General features: G+C 47.4%; 1 protein-coding gene across 1 annotated transcript in view; it reads right to left on the bottom strand.

Annotated features, from left to right (window-relative positions):
- Window positions 1-21,983, bottom strand: part of LOC126248816 (sodium-dependent transporter bedraggled) — a 777,714-nt gene that overhangs the window by 184,800 nt on the left and 570,931 nt on the right. The window contains exon 8 of the mRNA XM_049950225.1: window positions 544-675. Within this exon, the coding sequence (XP_049806182.1) occupies window positions 544-675 (132 nt within the window). The remainder of the gene's footprint in view (window positions 1-543; window positions 676-21,983) is intronic.

The raw sequence follows: 21,983 nt of genomic DNA, 5'->3' as shown, positions 1-21,983 counted from the left end.
CCTCCCGAATGCGAGTCCAGTGTGCTAACCACTGCGCCACCTCGCTCGTTCGACTGGTACAGACTAATGCAGACTGGTGCAGACAAATGCAGACTGGCTAATCGGAGGTCTGTACACTCGATATAATACTTCGCGCGTTCATGTATCACTGCGCGAGTGTGATCCGCGAGGAGGAAAGGTTCTACGTTAGCAGCAATCTCATTGGCTGCGTTACATACTAATACGCGGATCGGCGGAAGCAGAATTTGGTCCGTCTCTAAGGCAGTGCCATCTCGTAGTGCGGAGATGGACGAGCGCTGCGCCTGCGCATTTGTGCTTAGCGGGGCGCGCTCTAGTGGGAAAGTTGTGTACGCGCTGACTACGCGGAGCTATGTACAGAACAAAGATGAAGGATTGCCATCATGCAGTATTAAAGTGATTCACGCTCCGTCCCCTGTGGAGGCGACTAATCGATTAATCATCGCTGCTCGCTGGTGGGCCATTCTCGTCGCTGCAGTACATATTTTGGAAAGCCGTATGTTAGCGCAGTGCAGCGTGACTTACCTGTCCTGGGACTCGGGTGCGTGCTGCGGGCTATTCTCCGGGGCGGAGTCGGTGCTGGAAGAGGAGGAGGAGCTGGCGCTAGGTCGGTGCCCCAGGCTCTGCAGCCGCCGCCCCACCGCGCTCGTGCTGTACCTGCGGTCCCCACGGCTCCACATTAGCTCCAGCACTACTTACATTTCACATTGTATAAAGACGGTATACTGCCTTCCAGAGACACAGAAACAGTTACTTCACTAAAATTATTTACATTCCGTGACAAAAAAAAATGAAGCATCCAGAAGACACGGTCAGATGTCAATGTACACAATGTCGGCGGCTATGTAAATGATAAAATGTTAAGTTATCTGTGAGAATGGCCGCTAGAGTGCATTAGTATTCTGTGGTCCCGGCAGGGTATATAAGGCGCATGGACAGCGTCACATGTCGAGTGGTCACGGAGGTAGTGTCTACTCGTGTCAGACAGCATTATCGGAACTTGACAACGCCTCGTTGCCGGTCTCAATGTGGGTTGGGTTGTTTGGGGGAGGAGCCCAGACAGCGAGGTCATCGGTGTCATCGGATTAGGGAAGGACGGGGAAGGAAGTCGGTCGTGCCCTTTCAAAGGAAGCATCCCGGCATATGCCTGGAGCGATTTAGGGAAATCACGGAAAACCTAAATCAGGATGGCCGGACGCGGGATTGAACCGTCGTCCCCTCTAATGAGAGTCCAGTGGGTCTCAAAGTGGCCGATTGGTCAAGTTGTGCAGTATCCAGGTTTCTGTGGTATTTGGACACGAAAACGGCTCAGTGTAGGACTGCATGGGAACGTGAGGAACAGCCTACTTACCGTCAAGGTTCCAGTCAACAGCGTGTAACCACCACGAGGGAGCCGGTCGGTGTGGCCGAGCAGTTCTAGGCGCTTCAGTCTGGAACCGCGCGACCGCTACGGTCGCAGGTTCGAATCCTGCATCGGGCATGGATGTGTGTGTTGTCCTTAGGTTAGTTAGGTTTAAGTAGTTCTAAGTTCTAGGGGACTAATGACCTCAGATGTTAAGTCCCATAGTGGTCAGAGCCATTTGAACAATGAGGGAGGGGCGCCGTTTTGTGCACTGATGACATTGTTACCCCATCACATCTGCGTTCGCCATCCAAACACGAGTAATGGACTCCCTACGACATTCTGTGTCGAACCGCACTATCGGTCGGAGACTGACTGTAGCCCGACTGGGGAATTATCGCCCCCCCCCCCCCCCCTGAAGCTATGACACGGACAGTTGCATCTGGAGTGCTGCCGTGGTCAGTAAGCGTGGACTGCTGACGAATGGCACCTGCGAGTACGGCACCGACCTAGAGAGATCCCATTCTGTCAATGGTTTGGAGAGACACAGCGATCTTACACCTGGCATCGAGATGCGGCATGCGTCTGGTGTGGCACAGGTGGTAGTGACTGTTGTAACTCTGACGGCACAATGGTAAGTCGTGGTCATACTGTATGCTCTCGTGTTCGTCTCGTGCAACTGTATCATTGTCCCATTATTTTGAGAGGGCCGTGCTCGTCCACACCTGGCACGTGTCTCCGTGAACTGTGTACGAGATGTCGAGTTACTTCTGTGGCCAGCAAGATCGCAAAATCTGTCCCCAATAGAGCACGTGTGACACCAGCTCAGACATCAACTCTGTCCCTTTGCCAGTATCCGGGATATCGAGGAACAGTTGCAAAATTTTTGGGCCACCTTACTCTGGAGATGGTACAACGGCTTTATGACACCATTTACAACCGAATCGGTGAATGCAGTCATGTCAGAAAGGGCTCAACGTCATCGTCAGAAGTTCTTTGTAAATTTGACTCTATTTTGTAATCACTGAAATAACACCGCATAACCTCTCAACCCGTGAAGTCATTGCGTTTCTTCCTTCTCTTTTCCGTGCTTCGCTTTTTTGTCAGACAGTGCAATCAGTCACAGCTGTGAAAAATGACTGATCTTCGTGCCAGGTTCCCCACGTTAGAGGCCACTTTCAGTACCAGTACTATGAAAAACAAAAAAATTGAAAATGTTTACAAAGATTCAAGCCCTCCCATCCTCTGGGCACGTGGCAAGGTTTATGCCGAGGTCATTCGGAAAGGGCTATTGTCCTCGTATTCTCAGGTCAAATCGCTTCCCCTCTTCCCAAGCGCCTACAGGAATCGAGCTCCCCTCCCTTTCCCCCTTTTTTTTTTTACTATCCCAGTGATGTGTTGTGTGTTTAGGGGCTATTGTTCTAGTATGCCGAGGTCACTCCCCCACCCCCCTTTTTACTATGTGTGTTTCGTCATTAATTTGTACTCTGTGGTGAAAGGACTATGCTTTTTTTGGGAGGTATTTCCTATAAACAACAATAACAAATGAATATCAGGTTGATTATTAACAATAATATTCACATCTCCATCTCATTTTATTTTGCTCCTCTATTCCCACTGTCCACGATTCACTACCATACAGGATCAAGTACAATCTCTCCACCCCCACCTCCATCTTAATATACCGGGTGATCAAAAAGTCAGTATAAATTTGAAAACTTAATAAACCACGGAATAATGTAGATAGAGAGGTAAAAATTGACACACATGCTTGGAATGACATGGGGTTTTATTATAACAAAAAAAAAAAAAAAAACCAGAGTTCAATGTCCGACAGAGGGCGCTGGACAGCAAAACGTCAGTGACTGCGCATGACAATCGTGTATGTTACAGAATCCCATCATCCCCAGCCTGGTTGATAAACACCTGCTGGAACGTAAGATGTTTATGCACGATGGCGCTCCACCCCATATTGCTAGACGCGTGAAAGATCTCTTGCGCGCGTCGTTTGGTGATGATCGTGTGCTCGGCAGCCACTTTCGTCATGCTTGACCTCCCAGGTCCCCAGACCTCAGTCCGTGCGATTATTGGCTTTGGGGTTACCTGAAGTCGCAAGTGTATCGTGATCGACCGGCATCTCTAGGGATGCTGAAAGACAACATCCGACGCCAATGCCTCACCATAACTCCGGACATGTTTTACAGTGCTGTTCACAACATTATTCCTAGACTACAGCTATTGCTGAGGAATGAGAGTGGACATATTGAGCATTTCCTGTAAAGAACATCATCTATACTTTGTCTTACTTTGTTATGCTAATTATTGCTATTCTGATCACATGAAGCGCAATCTGTCGGACATGTTTTGAACTTCTGTATTTTTTTGGTTCTAATAAAATCCCATGTCATTCCAAGCATGTGTGTCAATTTGTACCTCTCTATCTACATTATTCCGTGATTTATTCAGCTTTCAAATTTATACTGACTTTTTGATCACCCGGTAAATACAATTGCGCAAGCATTTTCACACATACTTTCTTCACTATAGCGAAAGAATCACCGTTTTTACTATCCGAACTGTGTAAGTTTCGTCGTTCATTTGCGCTCTCTAGTGAAAAGTGTTTTGGGAGGTATTTCTTATAAATAATAACAAATTAATACGATGTTTATTATTAATAATAATATTGACCCCTCACCTCTTCTTCATCATTTGAGTTGTGTACACTGTCGTCAAATGGAACATCGGCAGCAGAGCTAATCTGCTTAGACAATGGAGGCAAATGTCACCATAATTACTGAGACTGAGCACTTTTGCACGGTGCAGTGCAGTGCAGTTCTCTGGGGGATTAACGTCCGTTGGCGGGTGGATGTCTGCAGGCTGATAAAAGAATAATACACGTTTGGCAATGGTATCTTTCTCGGTCACTAAAATCGGTATGTCTTCCAGAAAATGAAATGTTTTCAACAAACTAGTGTCGCCAGCAAATCCCTGAAGCACAATTAAGTACTTGAAAATCGAAATCATTTCCGGAACGTAAATAAACAAAAAGCGCAGTGTGATATGATAAGAAATTTGTGTTTAACAATTTCCGCAATTCAATAAGAACATACTTACTACATTGTACCTGCTTATTTAGCGTGTGACGACACGGTGGCGAATCCCAGAAACATTAGCCGTCACTCAACAACGGGCGACCCCACCCAGACGACGGCCAGACCACTGCCATTGCCTCTACAGCGCCTCCCCCGCAGTCTATTGCTGCCATAACTCGCCCGCGGCATATCACACAAGCAATCAGTCGCGCTCTAAACACTCTCCCTGCCATAGCAGAGGACAGGAAGGTGGTAGAGGTAATGCACATTATTAAAACGAAGTCCTCTGGTGCCCACACGCGACCTGTCGGCAAGGTGGCTGGAGAGAAAATTTCGTCACAACCTGCAGCCACTCCTCTCCCCTGGGAATGAGACGGAATCGCAGGGCCGGTATTGGGACAACGTATGCCGAGGTCAGTGGCCAATAAGATGCCAGCTGTATGCTGCCATCGTCTGCCTCGCGTAGCACCACCGGGATCGCCGGGCTACGTGCGAGAGACGTTCGATCGGCTGGCCAACGCCCTGTCGCGACCTACCCCAATGGAGAATACGATGCTGTCGGCTGGCTCGTGAGTCCGTAGCTCTCTGTCGACTCAGCAGAGCGCAGCGTGTGATTTCCGAGATGTCGAGGATGAAGTGATGCCGCTGTGTGGGCACAGAGAGCATTTACTCCACGAAAGAAGTTAGCTACAAAACACCTCTGGAAGGTGTACTGCTACACCAATTAACTTGTGTGTGTCGTTATTACATCAGAACTAGAGTAGTGCTGTATTTGTATACGCTTCGTACTCGAAAGGATGTTATTATCGGCCATTCCCTGAGGTTTTTACGATATCTCGTTCCTTACGTGGTATTAGATTTGCGATGACTTCAATGCGCAAGTGCGAAACTGATTCCCACATAGTTACTAGTAGCGAAATCTGCACCCGTATACACTACCTAATCAAAAATATCGGGACACTTCCACAGCACTATTCTGGCCACGAAAACTGACAACGATCAGGAGAGCGGTTTATTTATTTAGCGTATGACGTTACACATGAACAATGACGAGCAATTGTGGATTACATTGTTTTACAAAATTTTAAAAATATATTAATTTCATAATTTATAATTTAAAAAATAAGTCTATAAATTAATATCTAATTTGTCGATCCATTCAAGGGCTACCTCTGTCACTTCAAAGAAATCTTCCAAGTTTCTATGGTAGGCTCTTCTGCTACAGGTTGTTACAATGTGATGGATCATCTGGTGTTCATTTCCACAGTCACACTGAGAAGATGAAGCCGTCCCCCATCGGTAGAGGTTTCCAGCACAGATGCCGTGGCCTGTGCGGATTCGATTAATTGTTTTCCAGGCACGTCGCGTTACTTCCATACCGGCTGGTCTTGTATCAGGTCTTTGGAGGGTCTGATGTTCCTCATGGGCAATAGTGTTCCACATTTCTGTCCACCTTTTGTTGATACTGAAAGTAGCTGCCTGTGGCGATTCTGCCAGTAGGACAGATGGCTGCCTAGATTTTAATCAGTTCATACGGAGTGCCCGAACGTCAGATTGCATTGGAAGCTCGGGGATTTTAAGTAATTTTTGGTATTCCTTGAGGAGGGCGTTCTGTCTTCGGAGGTCTGGTGGCGCAATGTTGCTTAGAGGTGGTAACCAGAACAGAGGAGTAGATTTGGTGCAGCCTGTTATTGTCCTCATTGCTGCATTTAGCTCCACGTCAATTTTTCTCACATGTGTGCTATTGAGCCATACTGGGGCACAGTATTCGGCAACAGAATAGACCAGCCCTAAGGCAGCGCATCGCAGTGTCGTAGCTCTTGCGCCGCATGAGGTACCACTCGGCTTCTGTATGATGTTACTGCGTGATCTCAACTTTGCTGCGGTGTTTCGTATGTGCTTCCTGTAACAGAGGGCTCCATCAAGAGTCACTCCTAGACATTTTGGAGAGTATTGGTGGTGGAGGACCTGACCATTAAAGGTGACATTTATCTTCGCATTGGCCACTCTGTTGTTAAGTTGAAAGCAGATGACTTCAGTCTTCGTTGGATTTGGTATCAGTCTCCACTTTTTGAAGTATTCATTTATTGTTCTTAGATCTGCGGATAATACCTCCTCACCCGCTTCAAGAATTCTCTGCTGGGTGGCCAAGGCCAGATCGTCTGCATGGATGAACTTCCTTGACTCTGTTTCAGGAAGGTCAGATGTATACAAGTTGAACAGGATTGGCGCCAAAACTGAGCCTTGAGAAAGACCATTATCAAGTTTCTTCTGTCTGCATAGTTGGTTGCCAAGGGCTAATTGGTATTATCTCTCAGATGGCATGTTGTTTATGAGCCTGATTGTGGTTTGGCAGTGTATAACACTGGCGAGTTTGTACAAGAGTACTTGTCTCCATACTCTATCGTAGGCAGCTGTAAGATCAATAAAAGCCACTGATATTTTAAGGTGACGTTGGACTCCAGCTTCTACGTGTGTAGTTAAGCTGAGCAGTTGGTCTGCACAGCTTCTGTTTGGTCTGGATCCTGCCTGTTAGATGGGAATAACTTCATGGATCTTTGGATCGATTCAGTTGAGGGTGACTCTTTCCAAAAGCTTGTAGGAGCAATTCAGGAGGACGATTGGGCGATAGCTAGCAGTTTTGTTCGCTGGTTTATCCGGCTTCAGTATTGCTACGATTTTTGTTTTTTGAAGGATTTTGGCATATTCCCTGATAGCATAATATTATTGAAGAAACTTGCAAGCCATCTACGAGTCCTGTTTCCACAATTGATGAGGAACTCTGGGTGTATCCCATCTGATTGCTGCAGTGATCTCATCTACAGTGAAGTCTCTGGAGTACTCTGATTTGTTGAGTGGCTTCTGCTTCAGGTTTCTAAGCTTTTTCTTAACCATTCTTGTGTGTGGCTTGCGTGGGGGTGCTTTGGAGACAGAACTTATTCTGTTCGCAGTCTGGCCTGGTGTTAATTCAGGATATTTTCGGGTGGGTGGTCGACTTCCTCCCAGTTTCCTCAAGAGGTTCCACGCCTCTCTGCTTGACCTCTTAAAATCCAGACTGTCTGGTTTTCGCTCCCAGCACTCTTTACGCGCTTTATCAAGGTGTTTTAGGAGTTCTGCAGCGGTTCCGCTGTCATTGGTGGTTAAATAGGACTGATGCAGTTTTTCGCAGTCATTACTACAGCCTGGGATATATTCTCTCCGGAATCCTCTAGGCAAGCCTTTTTTTTGCTGTTGTTGGAACTGCCCCGACGAATCTTTCATAAGTTTGACTTAGTGGGGGGATTCATCTGATCACTTTATCAAGTTATTTGGAGAATTTAGTCCAGTCTGCTTTTCTGAAGTTCCATCTTGGTCTAGGCACTAATCTGATTACAGGCATTTGAATTCCTACGCCTAAAATTATTGGCCGGTGTTGGCTTTTTGGGAAACCTCCAAGGGCTGTCCTTACTGCATGTAGAGGTTGTCCCTGGGTGTCCTGTGTTACAAAACATAGGTCAGGGTTGGAATCCTTGTTCCAGGTTGCAGATTTACATGTTCCCTTGTCCTTTGAGTCAAAAACAAGGCTAAGGTTGTTATGTTCAGCCCAATTTGCCAGGTCCTCGCCATTTTCGTCAGTATCGCTATATTTCCATTTGCTGTGATGGCTGTTGAAGTCGCCATTATGTACGCTTGGATGAGAGGAAACGGGAAGAACATGAGCTGGCCAGTTATCTGCTGGAGGCTTGTAGACTTTTGTTACTGTAACATCTTCAACTTTAACTGAGACAGTCTCAATATTTTGCACGGAGTTTGCAGATATCAGATGCACATTTTAATGTTACTGTGTATATAGGTAGCACAGCCGTAGCTCTGGTGGTATGTAGCCTCCAGGACTTCATAGCCAGCTACACGTCCTCTTGAATACAGTCTTCGCTCGTTATCTATATGAGTTCTTGAATGGCTGCCGTATCTACATTGTTTTCGAGTAGCATACGAGAGAGAGGTTGTGATTTAGATCTTCTGAGACCTTCGATGTTGAGCTATAAAGTCCGAATGTTATGACTTAGGTGTCTGGTTGGTTGGTTCTGAGAAGAACTGTTGTGAAGTAGTTTCGCGTTCATGTTTAAGCCAGGAGATCTGTAGTAGGTAAGTCTGGCTGCCATCTCTGATAATCGTTTAGCACCACCCAGGGGATACATGCAAATGGTTCAAATGGCTCTGAGCACTATGGGACTTAACATCTGAGGTCATCAGTCCCCTAGAACTTAGAACTACTTACATCTAACTAACCTAAGGACATCACACACATCCATGCGCGAGGCAGGATTCGAACCTCCGACCGTAGCGGTCGCGAGGTTCAAAACTGAAGCGCCTAGAACTGCTCGGCCACACCGGCCGGCGGATACGTGCAGCTTATGGTGTGCTGCAGACGCGAGTATCTTCTCCCCCCGGGAGAGTGGTGTGCTGACCACACGCATCCAGTGACGCCTGTAGGCTGAAGACGACACGACGGTCTGTCAGTATCATTGGGCCTTCCGAGGCCTGTTCGGACGGAGTTTTTTTCCACAGCACTATGCTGGCTACGAACACCATAAAGTGGCTAGCCGCACTGTCGCCGGCGGACCTCTAAAAACAACAATCGTCTAACACCACACTGGGCTCCAGATGAGGCCTACCTCTGCACGAAAACCGAAAGTCCGTGCGTTACGAATTATACATTGATATTAACGAGCCTTCATTCTGACCTACTGTCCCTTGAGAGATTCTTCTGTATAAAGGAATCTGACTGATCTACGCAATAAGTCAAACAAAAAAGTAAGAAATGAAAATGGTAATTTCCTTTACAAGTAAGCTGTATTGACGTTGCGCATTATATGCCGTAAGAAGTTACATCCTTTGTCAAGTTCCGCGAAAATCGGCATCATTTCCCGAAACGTGTCATGCAGGCAATAAATAATTCCAGTTTAGACCCGTACGGGCAGGTATTCGCAGGTATTCTACGGCAGTTTAATGGAAATAGTGTAGCGAGCACTGCGAACACAGCCGACTGTTGTGGTCGAGCGGTTCTAGGGACTTCAGTCCAGAACCGCGTTGCTGCGACGGTTGCGGGTTCGAATCCTGCCTCGTGCATGGATGTGTGTGATGTCCTTCGGTTGGTTAGATTTAAGTAGTTATAAGTCTATGGGACTGATGACCTCAGATGTTAAGTCCCATAGTGCTTAGAGCCATTGGAACTGCGAACACACAGCTGTTTGTTTTTATTGTTAGAACAGTACGAAATCTGAAATAGTGAAAAGCGGCACATATTACCGTTAGGTTCCATCGACATGTCACTATTACGGAAATGTTTCATGAACTGAAATGAGAATCTTTGGAGGGAAGACGACGTTCTTTTCGTGAAGCATTGTTGACGAAATTAAGAAAACAGGCATTCACTACTGGCGGCAGAATAACACTACTGCTGCCAGAGTTTCTTGAAGACAATATAAGAGAAATTAGGGCTAGTATGGACACATATAGCCAGTCGTTTATCCCTCACTCTACTTGCGAGCGGAACAAGAAAAGGAACGACTATTAGCTGTACAGGGTACCCTCCACCAACCACTACACGACGGCTTTCGGAGTATGCACGTGAATGTAGTTGTGCTTTATAATTCAGGAGTCGTAGCTGGAACTGAGGCCACGTTCCAAAGAAAGTTATACGTGACCACTTGCCCAGCCCAAGCAGTCTATCATTCCCCTACCACGACCCACCACAAAGTAAGGTACTCACGTAACCGCCGTCAACCAGACAATCTCAGCGGCTCTCATCTGTCATACAGCTACGTGCTTAGGAGAGTGCAGTCAGCACCGCACGAGATTTCTACGATGTGTTGGTGCTCTGTAAGTATTACGGCAATAGGCGTTGATGGTGGACTTCCGTGCAGTCCTAGTATGTTGGTGTTGACTACAAGGTTGGCAGTTCTAAGGAGATGACGAACAGCATCATCCCCGATGTTGTTATTGCCGGACTATACGCTTAACAGCAAGTCGATGAACCACGTCTTTCCCGCTCAGAACTCCAATCACGTTTTGCAGTGGGCTAGAGACGGGTGCTGCGGATAGTTTGGTATTTTCAGTCTCGATATTGTAGTATCGTGGCCTAACGGTATTGCCGGAGCCGCCACCTCCGAGATTACCGCTGGAGGGGCGAGCGGCGCTTTGAACATCGCCACCAAGAGTCTCCGGCCGCCGACCAATGAAGACAGCCGGGACGGCGGGCACCCGTGCACCAGTCTTCTAGATCGTTTCCACTTCGAGATTACTACTAGCTGCTACTTGGTGTCGAGCATTACACAGAGTTTCTGATACCTCTACCGGCAAACACTCAGTGTAATTAGCCGCACGTCCGTGTCGGATCTGTGCGTATAGCTAGGGCGTCTGCTATAAGTTGTCAACAGTGTAGCATTCCTTCATCCACAAGTTGAGTTCAATATATTTGTTTAAAGTTCCTTTGTGTCAGCTAATGTTTTGCTTGTCTGTCCAGATTCCTACGGCGACAGATCCTATGGCCGCGTTCCACCATGTATCATTAGCAGCGAGAACGTAACATTTGTATCTTCACAACATAACGGTTACCAATCCGCATTGTAATATTTGACGAGGAACTTTGTCGAATCCACGACACCAGATCGCTTTATTTTCTTTGTCGTCTACTCTTTATTCGTTTCTGGACATTTTTGTTTGCGCTTTTGCTTGTGGATATTTCTGTTTCAGATCCGTGCTTGCCATTTTTGTTCAGTTTACTTGTTTGTTCTGCGACACATTGATTTTTAGCTTCAGTATTTTTTGTTTCGCTACGGCTACCCTACCGGCCCAAGCCCCACGTATGACTGCCTCGCACTTAGCGGCGTCGCAATTGCAAGCGCCTTTGGAACCGACGATCGATCTCATACAGCTTCTTCAGTTACTGACGCAACAAATGCCGCAGCTTACTGAGATGAGGTGTCCATTAAAATGCAGATGGCAGATAATGAGACTAACAATCAGATGCCACCAACTACGGCAGCACCACATCTTACGGGGGTCGTTCCTTAAGTACCGGGTGATCAAAAAGTCAATATAAATTTGAAAACTTACTAAACCACGGAATAATGTAGTTAGAGAGGTAAAAATTGACACACACGCTTGGAATGACATGGGGTTTTATTAGAACAAAAAAACACTCCATATTGCTAGACGCGTGAAAGATCTCTTGCGCGCGTCGTTTGGTGATGATCGTGTGCTCAGCCGTCACTTTCGTCACGCTTGGCCTCCCAGGTCCCCAGACCTCAGTCCGTGCGATTATTGGCTTTGGGGTTACCCGAAGTCGCAAGTGTATCGTGATCGACCGACATCTCTAGAGATGCTGAAAGACAACATCCGACGCCAATGCCTCACCGTAACTCGGGACATGCTTTACAGTGCTGTTCACAACATTATTCCTCGACTACAGCTATTGTTGAGGAATGATGGTGGACATATTGAGCATTTCCTGTAAAGAACATCATCTATACTTTATCTTACTTTGTTACGTTGATTATTGGTATTCTGATCAGATGAAGCGCCATCTGTCGGACATTTTTTGAACGGTTGTATTTTTTTGGTTCTAATAAAACCCCATGTCATTCCAAGCATGTGTGTCAATTTGTACCTCTCTATCTACATTATTCCGTGATTTATTCAGTTTTCAAATTTATACTCACTTTTTGTTCACCCGGTACATTATTTTAAAAAAAGACATTAATACACGTAGACAAACGTCCTTGTTGGTGCTTCATATTTGATGTTCGTTCCGTAATGTTACTGAATTAAAGCCAGTGGTAAGGAAGTTGGTGCATTACATCCACTTTCTTCCGAATGCTGCTCATGTTGCGGCACCGTTGCTCCGCCGCCGCCGCAAGAATGTACGTTTTTCGTGGTCGCAGGAATGTGACGTTGGTTTTCGGCGACTCAAAGACGCTTCGCTCAGTGATCGTTGCCTAGGTCATTTTGATTCTTCCAAACCTGTGGTGTTGGCCGTGGATGTTTCTTCGTACGGAGCTGGGGTTGTATTCTCACTCAAGATTCATTCTGCTGACAGTCTGACACCCTTCGCCTCTAAATTGCTTAACAAAGCTCGGAGCAATTATTTGCAAATAGAGGAGGATGCTCTTGCCATCATCTATGCCGTGACTAAATTTCATCACTATTTGTACAGAAGAAAGTTCTACTTGGTCACTGACCACAAGCCTTTGCAGTCGCTTTTAACCCTGCCGAGCCTATTTCGAATCGCACTGCGCAGAAATTGCACAGTTGGACTCTTATTTTATCGCACTACCAATAAAAGGTAATGCTCATGTCCACATCCAAGCAAGCCAATGCAGACACGATTTCGCGTTTTCCCTTTGGACCGTATGCGGGCTTCGACGCATCAGAAGCGACTCACATGTTCTTGACCAGTTTCCATTAGCTCACCGTAAGATCACACAGGCCACGGCAGCAGATCCGGACTTGCAGATTCTGTTGCACTGTGTCCGCACTGTGAAAGAAATTGTTAGCCGATGCTTCACCGACGCTTTGCACGTCGTCATGACTTTTCTGTGCTACGGGGTATCCTGTTGCTACTCGCTGAATCTGAGCAATCGTATGTGCTGATTCCGAAGGTTGTCAAGAGACATGTTCTTCGCTCGCTTCATAAAGGTCACTGGGGTGTGGTCCGCACCAACCAATTAGCACACGGTTTCTCATCGACTCGCAAATACAGCAGATGAGTTCTCAGTGCCACACTTGAGTGAAACGCCAGGCAGCTCCTCAGCGGTTCTTTGGTTGGTCGAAGCCAGAAGCCCCTTGGCAGCGCTTGCATTTGGGTTTTACTGGGCCCTACTGGAACACTCGTCGGCTTATTGTCAAATGGTTCAAATGGCTCTAAGCTCTATGGGACTTAACATCTGAGGTCACCAGTCCCCTAGACTTGGACCTACGTAAACCTAACTAACGTAAGGACATCACACACATCCATGCCCGAGGCACGAATCGAACCTGCGACCTTAGCAGGAGCGCGGTTCCTGACTGAATCGCCTAGAACCGCTCGGCCACCGCGGCCGGCCGCTGATTGTAGTCGACGCACACAGCAGTTTTCGTTTTGTGGTTCCCATGCACTATACGACGGAACATTGCACCCTTGCAGTCCGTATTTTGCCTAGAGGGTCTGCCAGAGTTGTTTGTGATTGACAGTAGACCTCACAATGTGTCTGCAGAATTCGAGGACTTCTGTGCAATCGATGAGATTCGTCACATCGCCAGCCTGCCTTTTCATCATCTACAGTCCAAAGGAGAAGCGGAATGCTTCGCTCGAACTTTTAGGCGGCAGATGGATAAACTCTGCACCCACGACAGGCGGGAGCGAGCTTTGTTGCTCTTCTCGTCCTGCCGCTCCCGCCTCGCATCGGTGCATCACTACCAGAGTTACTTCACGGACGGCGCCACCACAACTTGCTCTAGTTGCTGCACCCACCGCGGCGGTCGGCGCCTAGTCCGCCCGCTCCGGCAATGTATCATATTAATGATCCAGGATTTTTCTGATCATACAGAGGTCGAAAGCGCTGGTAACGCGACATCGGCGTAAAGCTGCTTGGCAACTGCATGTTTTTGGTACAGGGTCCAGGCGGAGCCGGCCGCTGTGACAGAACGGTTCTAGGCGCTTCAGTCCGGAACCGCGCGACCGCTATGGTCGCAAGCTCGAATCCTGCCTCGGGCATGGATGTGTGTGATGTCCTTAGGTTAGTTAGGTTTAAGTAGTTCTAAGTTCTACGGGACTGATCACCTCAGATGTTAAGTCCCATAGTGCTCAGAGCCATTTGAATTTGAATCAAGAGATTGAGTGGGAGGGCTGGGGAGTGTCAAAGATTCCTGTGTGCGCCACAAGTGTCACTTTGAACACTGCCACCAACAAAGAACCTCCCAGCCGCTGACCAATGAAGACCTCCCGAACGGTGTTACAAGTGGTGGACACCTGGGTACTACTCTTCCACTTCATGATCGCTTTTAGTTCAGCGTTACTTCTAGTTGCTGCCGAACATTACACAGAGTTGTTGATAGTTAGCTCTACTGGCAACATTCAGTGTATTTAGACCCTACTTATAGCTATCCACGTCTGCGACAAGTTGTCAATAGTGTAGCATTTTTTCACAAGTTGAGTACAATTTATTTGTTTAAAGTGCACTTGTGTAAACTAGTCTTTTGTTTGCCTGTCCAGATTCCTACGACGAGAGATCGTTGGCCACTTTCCACATATTTATCATAGGCAACGAGGACATAACATTTGGCTCCTCGGAACATAATGGTTACCGACTCACATCATAACACATACAGGATTTCAACGTGTGTTTTAACACTACAAGATTCAGGATAGTGGGAAAAAATGTTTCCCCAGTAAAATACAGCACCTGTGTATAATACCCATGTCTCTCCCCCTAACTTACAGGCATATACACTGCTGGCCACCGTAAATGCAACACCAAGAAAGACAAGAGGTAGCACAACAAAATTAATTTTGTAGATAAGATGTTGACCAAGTATCAAATGATTACGTTTACAGACGTTTGTGACATGTGGTTCCTGCCAGAATCAGTAGCCAGAGTAGCCGCCATTGTTGGAGATCACCGCTGCCACACGTCTTGGCATTGAGTCAAAGAGACGTTGGATGTGTTCCTGGAGTACAGCAGCCCAAGCAGCTTCCACAGGTTGCCAAAGATCATCTGGTGTGGCAGCTGGGGACGTAATCTGGGTCACTCGTTGAGCAACCTTGGACCACATGTTTTCTATCGGCGAAAGATCCGGAGAGCGAGCCGGCCAGGGAAGCAATTCAATCTGGTTATTGACGAAGAACCTTTGGAAAATGCGTGCCACGTGTGGTCGCGCATTATCCTGTTGAAATATGGCTGTGGCCGAGCCCTGAAGGTAAGGAAGGACAACTGGCTCCAGCACCTCGGATATGTAGCGCCGGCTATTTAAAGTACCGGCAATGCGTACTAGAGGCGTGCGAGAGTAATATCCAATACCGCCCCATACCATAATACCCGGTACAAGACAAGTGTGGCGGTGCTTAATGCAGCTGTCCAGCATCCTCTCTCCACGGTGTCTCCACACTCGAATCCGATCATCGTGGTGCTGCAGACAGAAGCGTGCCTCGTCAGTAAAGACAACGTCATTCCATTCTGCCGTCCACATCCGTCTGTCATCACACCATTGGCGACGGAGACGTCTGTGGTTCTGCGTCAATGGTAGACGAACCAATGGACGTCTTGCTGACAGACCACTCTGCTGTAAACGGCGTCGAATGGTACGCGCTGACACTGGATGATGCGTTACAGACGCAATGTGCTGTGCTCTGGTTCGGGATGTCACTGAGCGATCCGTCACTGCCATGCGCACAATTTGCCTATCAGCACGTGCAGTGGTGCACCGAGGTGAATGCGATCGACCACGTCGGTCCGTCGTACCCTCCTGCATCCAACGGTCACATATCCGCATTACAGTTGTTTGGTTTCGTCCAACACGACTAGCGATTTCTCTGTACGATAATCCACAATCTCGGTAAGCCACTATCCTTCCTCTGTCGAACTCGGATACTTGATCAAAAGATGTTTGCTGTTATCTACGAGGCATAACTGATCGTCTTGTGAAACAACCACAAGGTAAACACACGTGCCGAACGTACACTCGTCGAAATCGCCAAGCCTTAAATGGCGCTATGAGGTGGCGCCACAGGCGCGCGTGATGTGCGTCTGCGCTGAAATTCTAATCAGTTGCATATCTCATCGCTGCAAACCCATGGTGTAAATTTCACTTGATTCGGATGCTTCCTTCAGGGTGTTGCATTTACGGTGGCCAGCAGTGTATATAAAACTATAGGCAGATACAGAATTACCCTAACATACGTTGCCGATGTGTAACACTGCATTCCATAACACACAAATCGTTCTAAGCTTTACAATTCCAGTCGCATGATACTATTGACCAACTAATATGAGTGTGTTTACTTCCTTCTAATCTGCTGAAATTTATGCGTAACACACCGCGGAAAACGCGCTTTGAATTCCTGCGAGCCCGAATCTCGTGGTCGTGCGGTAGCGTTCTCGCTTCCCACGCCCGGGTTCCCGGGTTCGATTCCCGGCGGGGTCAGGGATTTTCTCTGCCTCGTGATGGCTGGGTGTTGTGTGCTGTCCTTAGGTTAGTTAGGTTTAAGTAGTTCTAAGTTCTAGGGGACTGATGACCGTAGCAGTTAAGTCTCATAGTGCTCAGAGCCAATTCCTGCGACTCACTGCAGAAAGGCTGCATTGCCGCCAATGTACATTGTCTGAAGACAGGGTAGAAAATAAGTCTAGCATGGAAGAATATAGATAGTTGTATTTCTCTCGCTCCATTTGCGAGGGAAACAAGAAATAGTGCAATAAGTTACGCGTTAATACACATTGATAATGCAGTATGTGACTGAATTACAATAAAATAAAGACGTCATGATATTGTCTGTAAGCACACCCACCTTCCAATGCTATATGCTATAATTTTACCGATTTTCTCCAAATACCCACGTTTCGATTCTAAGATAATAGAAATGTCTGCTGCACTGTTTCTCTCTAGTTGCTGCTGTGAACTCTTTCTTGACGACTGTGCAGAACATTTTATAAAATTATAGAGAATACCGTCTCGTCCAGGGCTCCCATGTTTTGGCATGATATTTATTGTCTTCCGTTGCTTCTGATATTGGTTATGACAAATCAGTAATATTTTAGTGAGACAGATATACATACAAATATGAGAAAGCTGTGCTATTTTTGTACCACAGATTTTCGTGCTCCATGCAGCCTTCAGAAAAGATCTGTATCCCCTTCCAGCTAACAAATGCATTCCTATCTACAGACATATATATCTGTTCACATCTTTTTTCATTTTCTTGTATGGTGGTAAATACACTCCTGGAAATTGAAATAAGAACACCGTGAATTCATTGTCCCAGGAAGGGGAAACTTTATTGACACATTCCTGGGGTCAGATACATCACATGATCACACTGACAGAACCACAGGCACATAGACACAGGCAACAGAGCATGCACAATGTCGGCACTAGTACAGTGTATATCCACCTTTCGCAGTAATGCAGGCTGCTATTCTCCCATGGAGACGATCGTAGAGATGCTGGATGTAGTCCTGTGGAACGGCTTGCCATGCCATTTCCACCTGGCGCCTCAGTTGGACCAGCGTTCGTGCTGGACGTGCAGACCGCGTGAGACGACGCTTCATCCAGTCCCAAACATGCTCAATGGGGGACAAATCCGGAGATCTTGCTGGCCAGGGTAGTTGACTTACACCTTCTAGAGCACGTTGGGTGGCACGGGATACATGCGGACGTGCATTGTCCTGTTGGAACAGCAAGTTCCCTTGCCGGTCTAGGAATGGTAGAACGATGGGTTCGATGACGGTTTGGATGTACCGTGCACTATTCAGTGTCCCCTCGACGATCACCAGTGGTGTACGGCCAGTGTAGGAGATCGCTCCCCACACCATGATGCCGGGTGTTGGCCCTGTGTGCCTCGGTCGTATGCAGTCCTGATTGTGGCGCTCACCTGCACGGCGCCAAACACGCATACGACCATCATTGGCACCAAGGCAGAAGCGACTCTCATCGCTGAAGACGACACGTCTCCATTCGTCCCTCCATTCACGCCTGCCGCGACACCACTGGAGGCGGGCTGCACGATGTTGGGGCGTGAGCGGAAGACGGCCTAACGGTGTGTGGGACCGTAGCCCAGCTTCATGGAGACGGTTGCGAATGGTCCTCGCCGATACCCCAGGAGCAACAGTGTCCCTAATTTGCTGGGAAGTGGCGGTGCGGTCCCCTACGGCACTGCGTAGGATCCTACGGTCTTGGCGTGCATCCGTGCGTCGCTGCGGTCCGGTCCCAGGTCGACGGGCACGTGCACCTTCCGCCGACCACTGGCGACAACATCGATGTACTGTGGAGACCTCACGCCCCACGTGTTGAGCAATTCGGCGGTACGTCCACCCGGCCTCCCGCATGCCCACTATACGCCCTCGCTCAAAGTCCGTCAACTGCACATACGGTTCACGTCCACGCTGCCGCGGCATGCTACCAGTGTTAAAGACTGCGATGGAGCTCCGTATGCCACGGCAAACTGGCTGACACTGACGGCGGCGGTGCACAAATGCTGCGCAGCTAGCGCCATTCGACGGCCAACACCGCGGTTCCTGGTGTGTCCGCTGTGCCGTGCGTGTGATCATTGCTTGTACAGCCCTCTCGCAGTGTCCGGAGCAAGTATGGTGGGTCTGACACACCGGTGTCAATGTGTTCTTTTTTCCATTTCCAGGAGTGTATTTCGCTTCTCCTCTGGTTGCATGTGACAGACATATTAAGACATATGAAGATGGCATCTCTTCTTCCGGACATGTCCGAATGAACAGATGCCATTGGTGACCGTGCAGCTCTCTAGAATGAAATTACAATTAAATCAATACCATTAGGTGCTGAAGGGCGTTGATATACATCAACGGGGACAGTTTAAAGTGTGTGCTCCGACCGGGACTCGAACCAGAGATCACTTGCTTACATGGCAGACGCTCTATCCATCTGAGCCACCGAGGGCACAGAGGATAATGCGACTTCAGGGACTTATCGCCGGCACGCTCCCCGTGAGACCCACATTCTTAACTTAGAGTCCACGTACTACATTCGCAGTGTCCCTGCCATAATACCCATTACTCGCGGCAGACAATCCACCGAGTCCCGTAAGAGTTCAGGCAATTCGTGTGCATCTGCACTGAAGAAGGTCATCAGCCGGTTAGCCTTAACGATATGAAGATGGCATCTGTTCTTTCGGACATGTCTTCGTATCCATCCTGCTATCCTACTTCTGTTGCCCCTGGAAGCCGTCAGATAGGCAACCTGCAATTGGAATATTAAACCGTTTCAACCGTTCAGTGATACAGATTCGTGTTCTTGCAAAGCGTACGCCACTGTTATAACGGACGTCATATTATGCGATGTCTGCGTAGTATTAGCACTCACTGTTTCCTTTTCCTACCTATCTACGCATCTATGCATGCGATAATCGTAATTGGAGAACGATTCTGCAGAACAAGACAAATCTTTGTGGTTACTTGCCATAGCCACAGGCAATCTAAGCATATATTTTGATGGGACTGTCGATCATTTTGGGTGTAGTGTTGAGGTGTTAGAACGTTATGAAGTCATTCTTTAATAAGTTATTATTAACAATGAACTCTCGTACAGGCAATTTCGTGAATGTGTGGTGGTGTTCGGAGCCAGAAAACGTGTCGTGCGAGTGTGGTGGCGTGTTCAGAACGCGGGAACTTACCATCACGCAATGTTCGTGACTCATGAGGCGACTGCCATGCACGACACAGAATCGACGCTGAGGATTCGATAACATCAAACAGTGACCATCGAGCGCTAACAGTGGCCAATATTCAGAAGCTCGCACATAGCTTCAGATTAGTGGTGACGATATGGATAGCTCATTTCACGTTGTGAGGACAACATCCATCGTATATCGAAATTCGACGCATGTTGCACTTATGACAGAAAGAAAGCGTCACCTTAAGAGGATTAGAACAATAATGTCACCAGCTGTTACTGAAGTTCCCTACGTTACTACGTTGGCTTTTGCAAACACAGCAGATGCTGGGAAGAACAGACTGTCGCAGCAAATCCCTCTGCTGCTTATATACATTTCAGACGTCAACAAATACATCCGAATTTCAAAAAGATTCGTTCGATTTAACGAAACTACATCTTTTGCACGAATTAAGACAGAAACCTAAGGTAAATTTTAACGCGTATCGAAACTACGAATCTTCCTCGACATATAGCTCTCTCTCGCTCGTGAGCGTAGTATCGAGATGGCGATGACACAGCAACAAAACGCGTTTGCGTTCTCCGTTTCGGCTGCTGCAATTCAGTAACAACGGTGTGCTTCGATTTTCGTCGACAGTATGGCACTACAGCTCGAGGTATTCGATGATAGCAGCAGTTTCAAGTCACTGGTTGTTTATATGAAGGGAAATGCGCAGGTGTGCGAATAACTCGTTGTCCGTGCCTATCCTACCGACGTCGTAAATAAACAGCAGTCAATACAGACACGCTCGTAAATCCTAAACAAAGTTCTGTGTACGAGGTATACCCTATGGAAAATAAACACTTTGCACTCCTCAGCGTAAGGTAAAATTCAGCCCAAGTTTTGATCTTCATTCATGTATAATATGCCAACAGCAGAATACTCGAGCTAGCCACGATTGCTTGCTTAAGATGTGTGAGTGCGACATACTGTTGTTCGATTAGTCCTTCTTATGCTCAGTTAAGGTGGACCGGACAGGTGACACGCTTCATCGGCTTTTTAGCATTACCTCTCGTCATATATCATATACCTACCTTCGTTCCGTAAGTGCTAAATAGTCTCTGTTACATCCAATATCTCCTTCTCCATTTCAGCCAATACCCTGTCTGTTGAACTACCCATAACATGCGTCTAATCTAAAAGCGGGCTATCTTCGAGAGAAGATGAAACTTGCCCGGCTTGCTAGCTGCGGGGTGATCGCGGATGATTGCTGCACGAAGGGGCCCGGGTTTGATTCCCGGCCAGGTCGCAAATTTTCTCCACCCGGAGTCTGGGTGTTGTGTTGTACTTAAATTCGCCTCAGACACACTGTCGTGCCGTCTTTCCACTTCCGAGACGGCTGCACGAGCACGAACCGAAAAAAAGCGCAATTTTCCTGATATCATCGATGAGGCTTCTCCGTCGGCGTAGCCCAGCTGTCTTCTTCCTGTCCAGGAGTAAACACGTGACAAACTTCCTGGTCGATTAAAACTGCGTGCCGCACCTGGCCTCGATTCAAAATGGTTCAAATGGCTCTGAGCACTATGGGACTTAACATCTGTGGTCATCAGTCCCCTAGAACTTAGAACTACTTAAACCTAACTAACCTAAGGACATCACACATATCCATGCCCGAGGCAGGATTCGAACCTGCGACCGTAGCGGTCACGAGGTTCCAGACTGAAGCGCCTAGAACCGCACGGCCACACCGGCCTGCAGCACCTGGCCTCGGACACGGAGTTTGGTCTATCACGGCCAGCACTCTTACCAACTGAGGAATCCAGGTACGACTCAAAACTCATCGTCCCAGCATTAATTCTTTCAGTATCCGAAAGTACTGACAAAATTTTAGCTTTGAGGATGGGACGTGAATCGTGCTTCGATATATTAATCGGCGAGGGCATCGCTGGTATAGGCAGAATTGAAGGCGTGGGGGTGGACCGTATGTCGTGGCTATATAACTTAGTTGGCAACATCGTTCCTCGTGAAAAAAAAAAAAAAATCTGCGTTCAAGTCCCGGATCGGTACACAGTCTTTCGATAGAAGATGAAATACTTGAACTGCAACGAAGTATTTTACCAATTTAATGCTTCCAAACTGCCGTTATACCACGGAAATTATTTAACGAGATTTACAA

This window comes from Schistocerca nitens, chromosome 3, assembly GCF_023898315.1.
Source record: "Schistocerca nitens isolate TAMUIC-IGC-003100 chromosome 3, iqSchNite1.1, whole genome shotgun sequence".
NCBI classification, from domain to species: Eukaryota; Metazoa; Arthropoda; class Insecta; order Orthoptera; family Acrididae; genus Schistocerca; species Schistocerca nitens.
The sequence above is the reverse complement of the archived record's forward strand: the minus strand, read 5'-3'. Positions and strand labels throughout refer to the sequence as shown.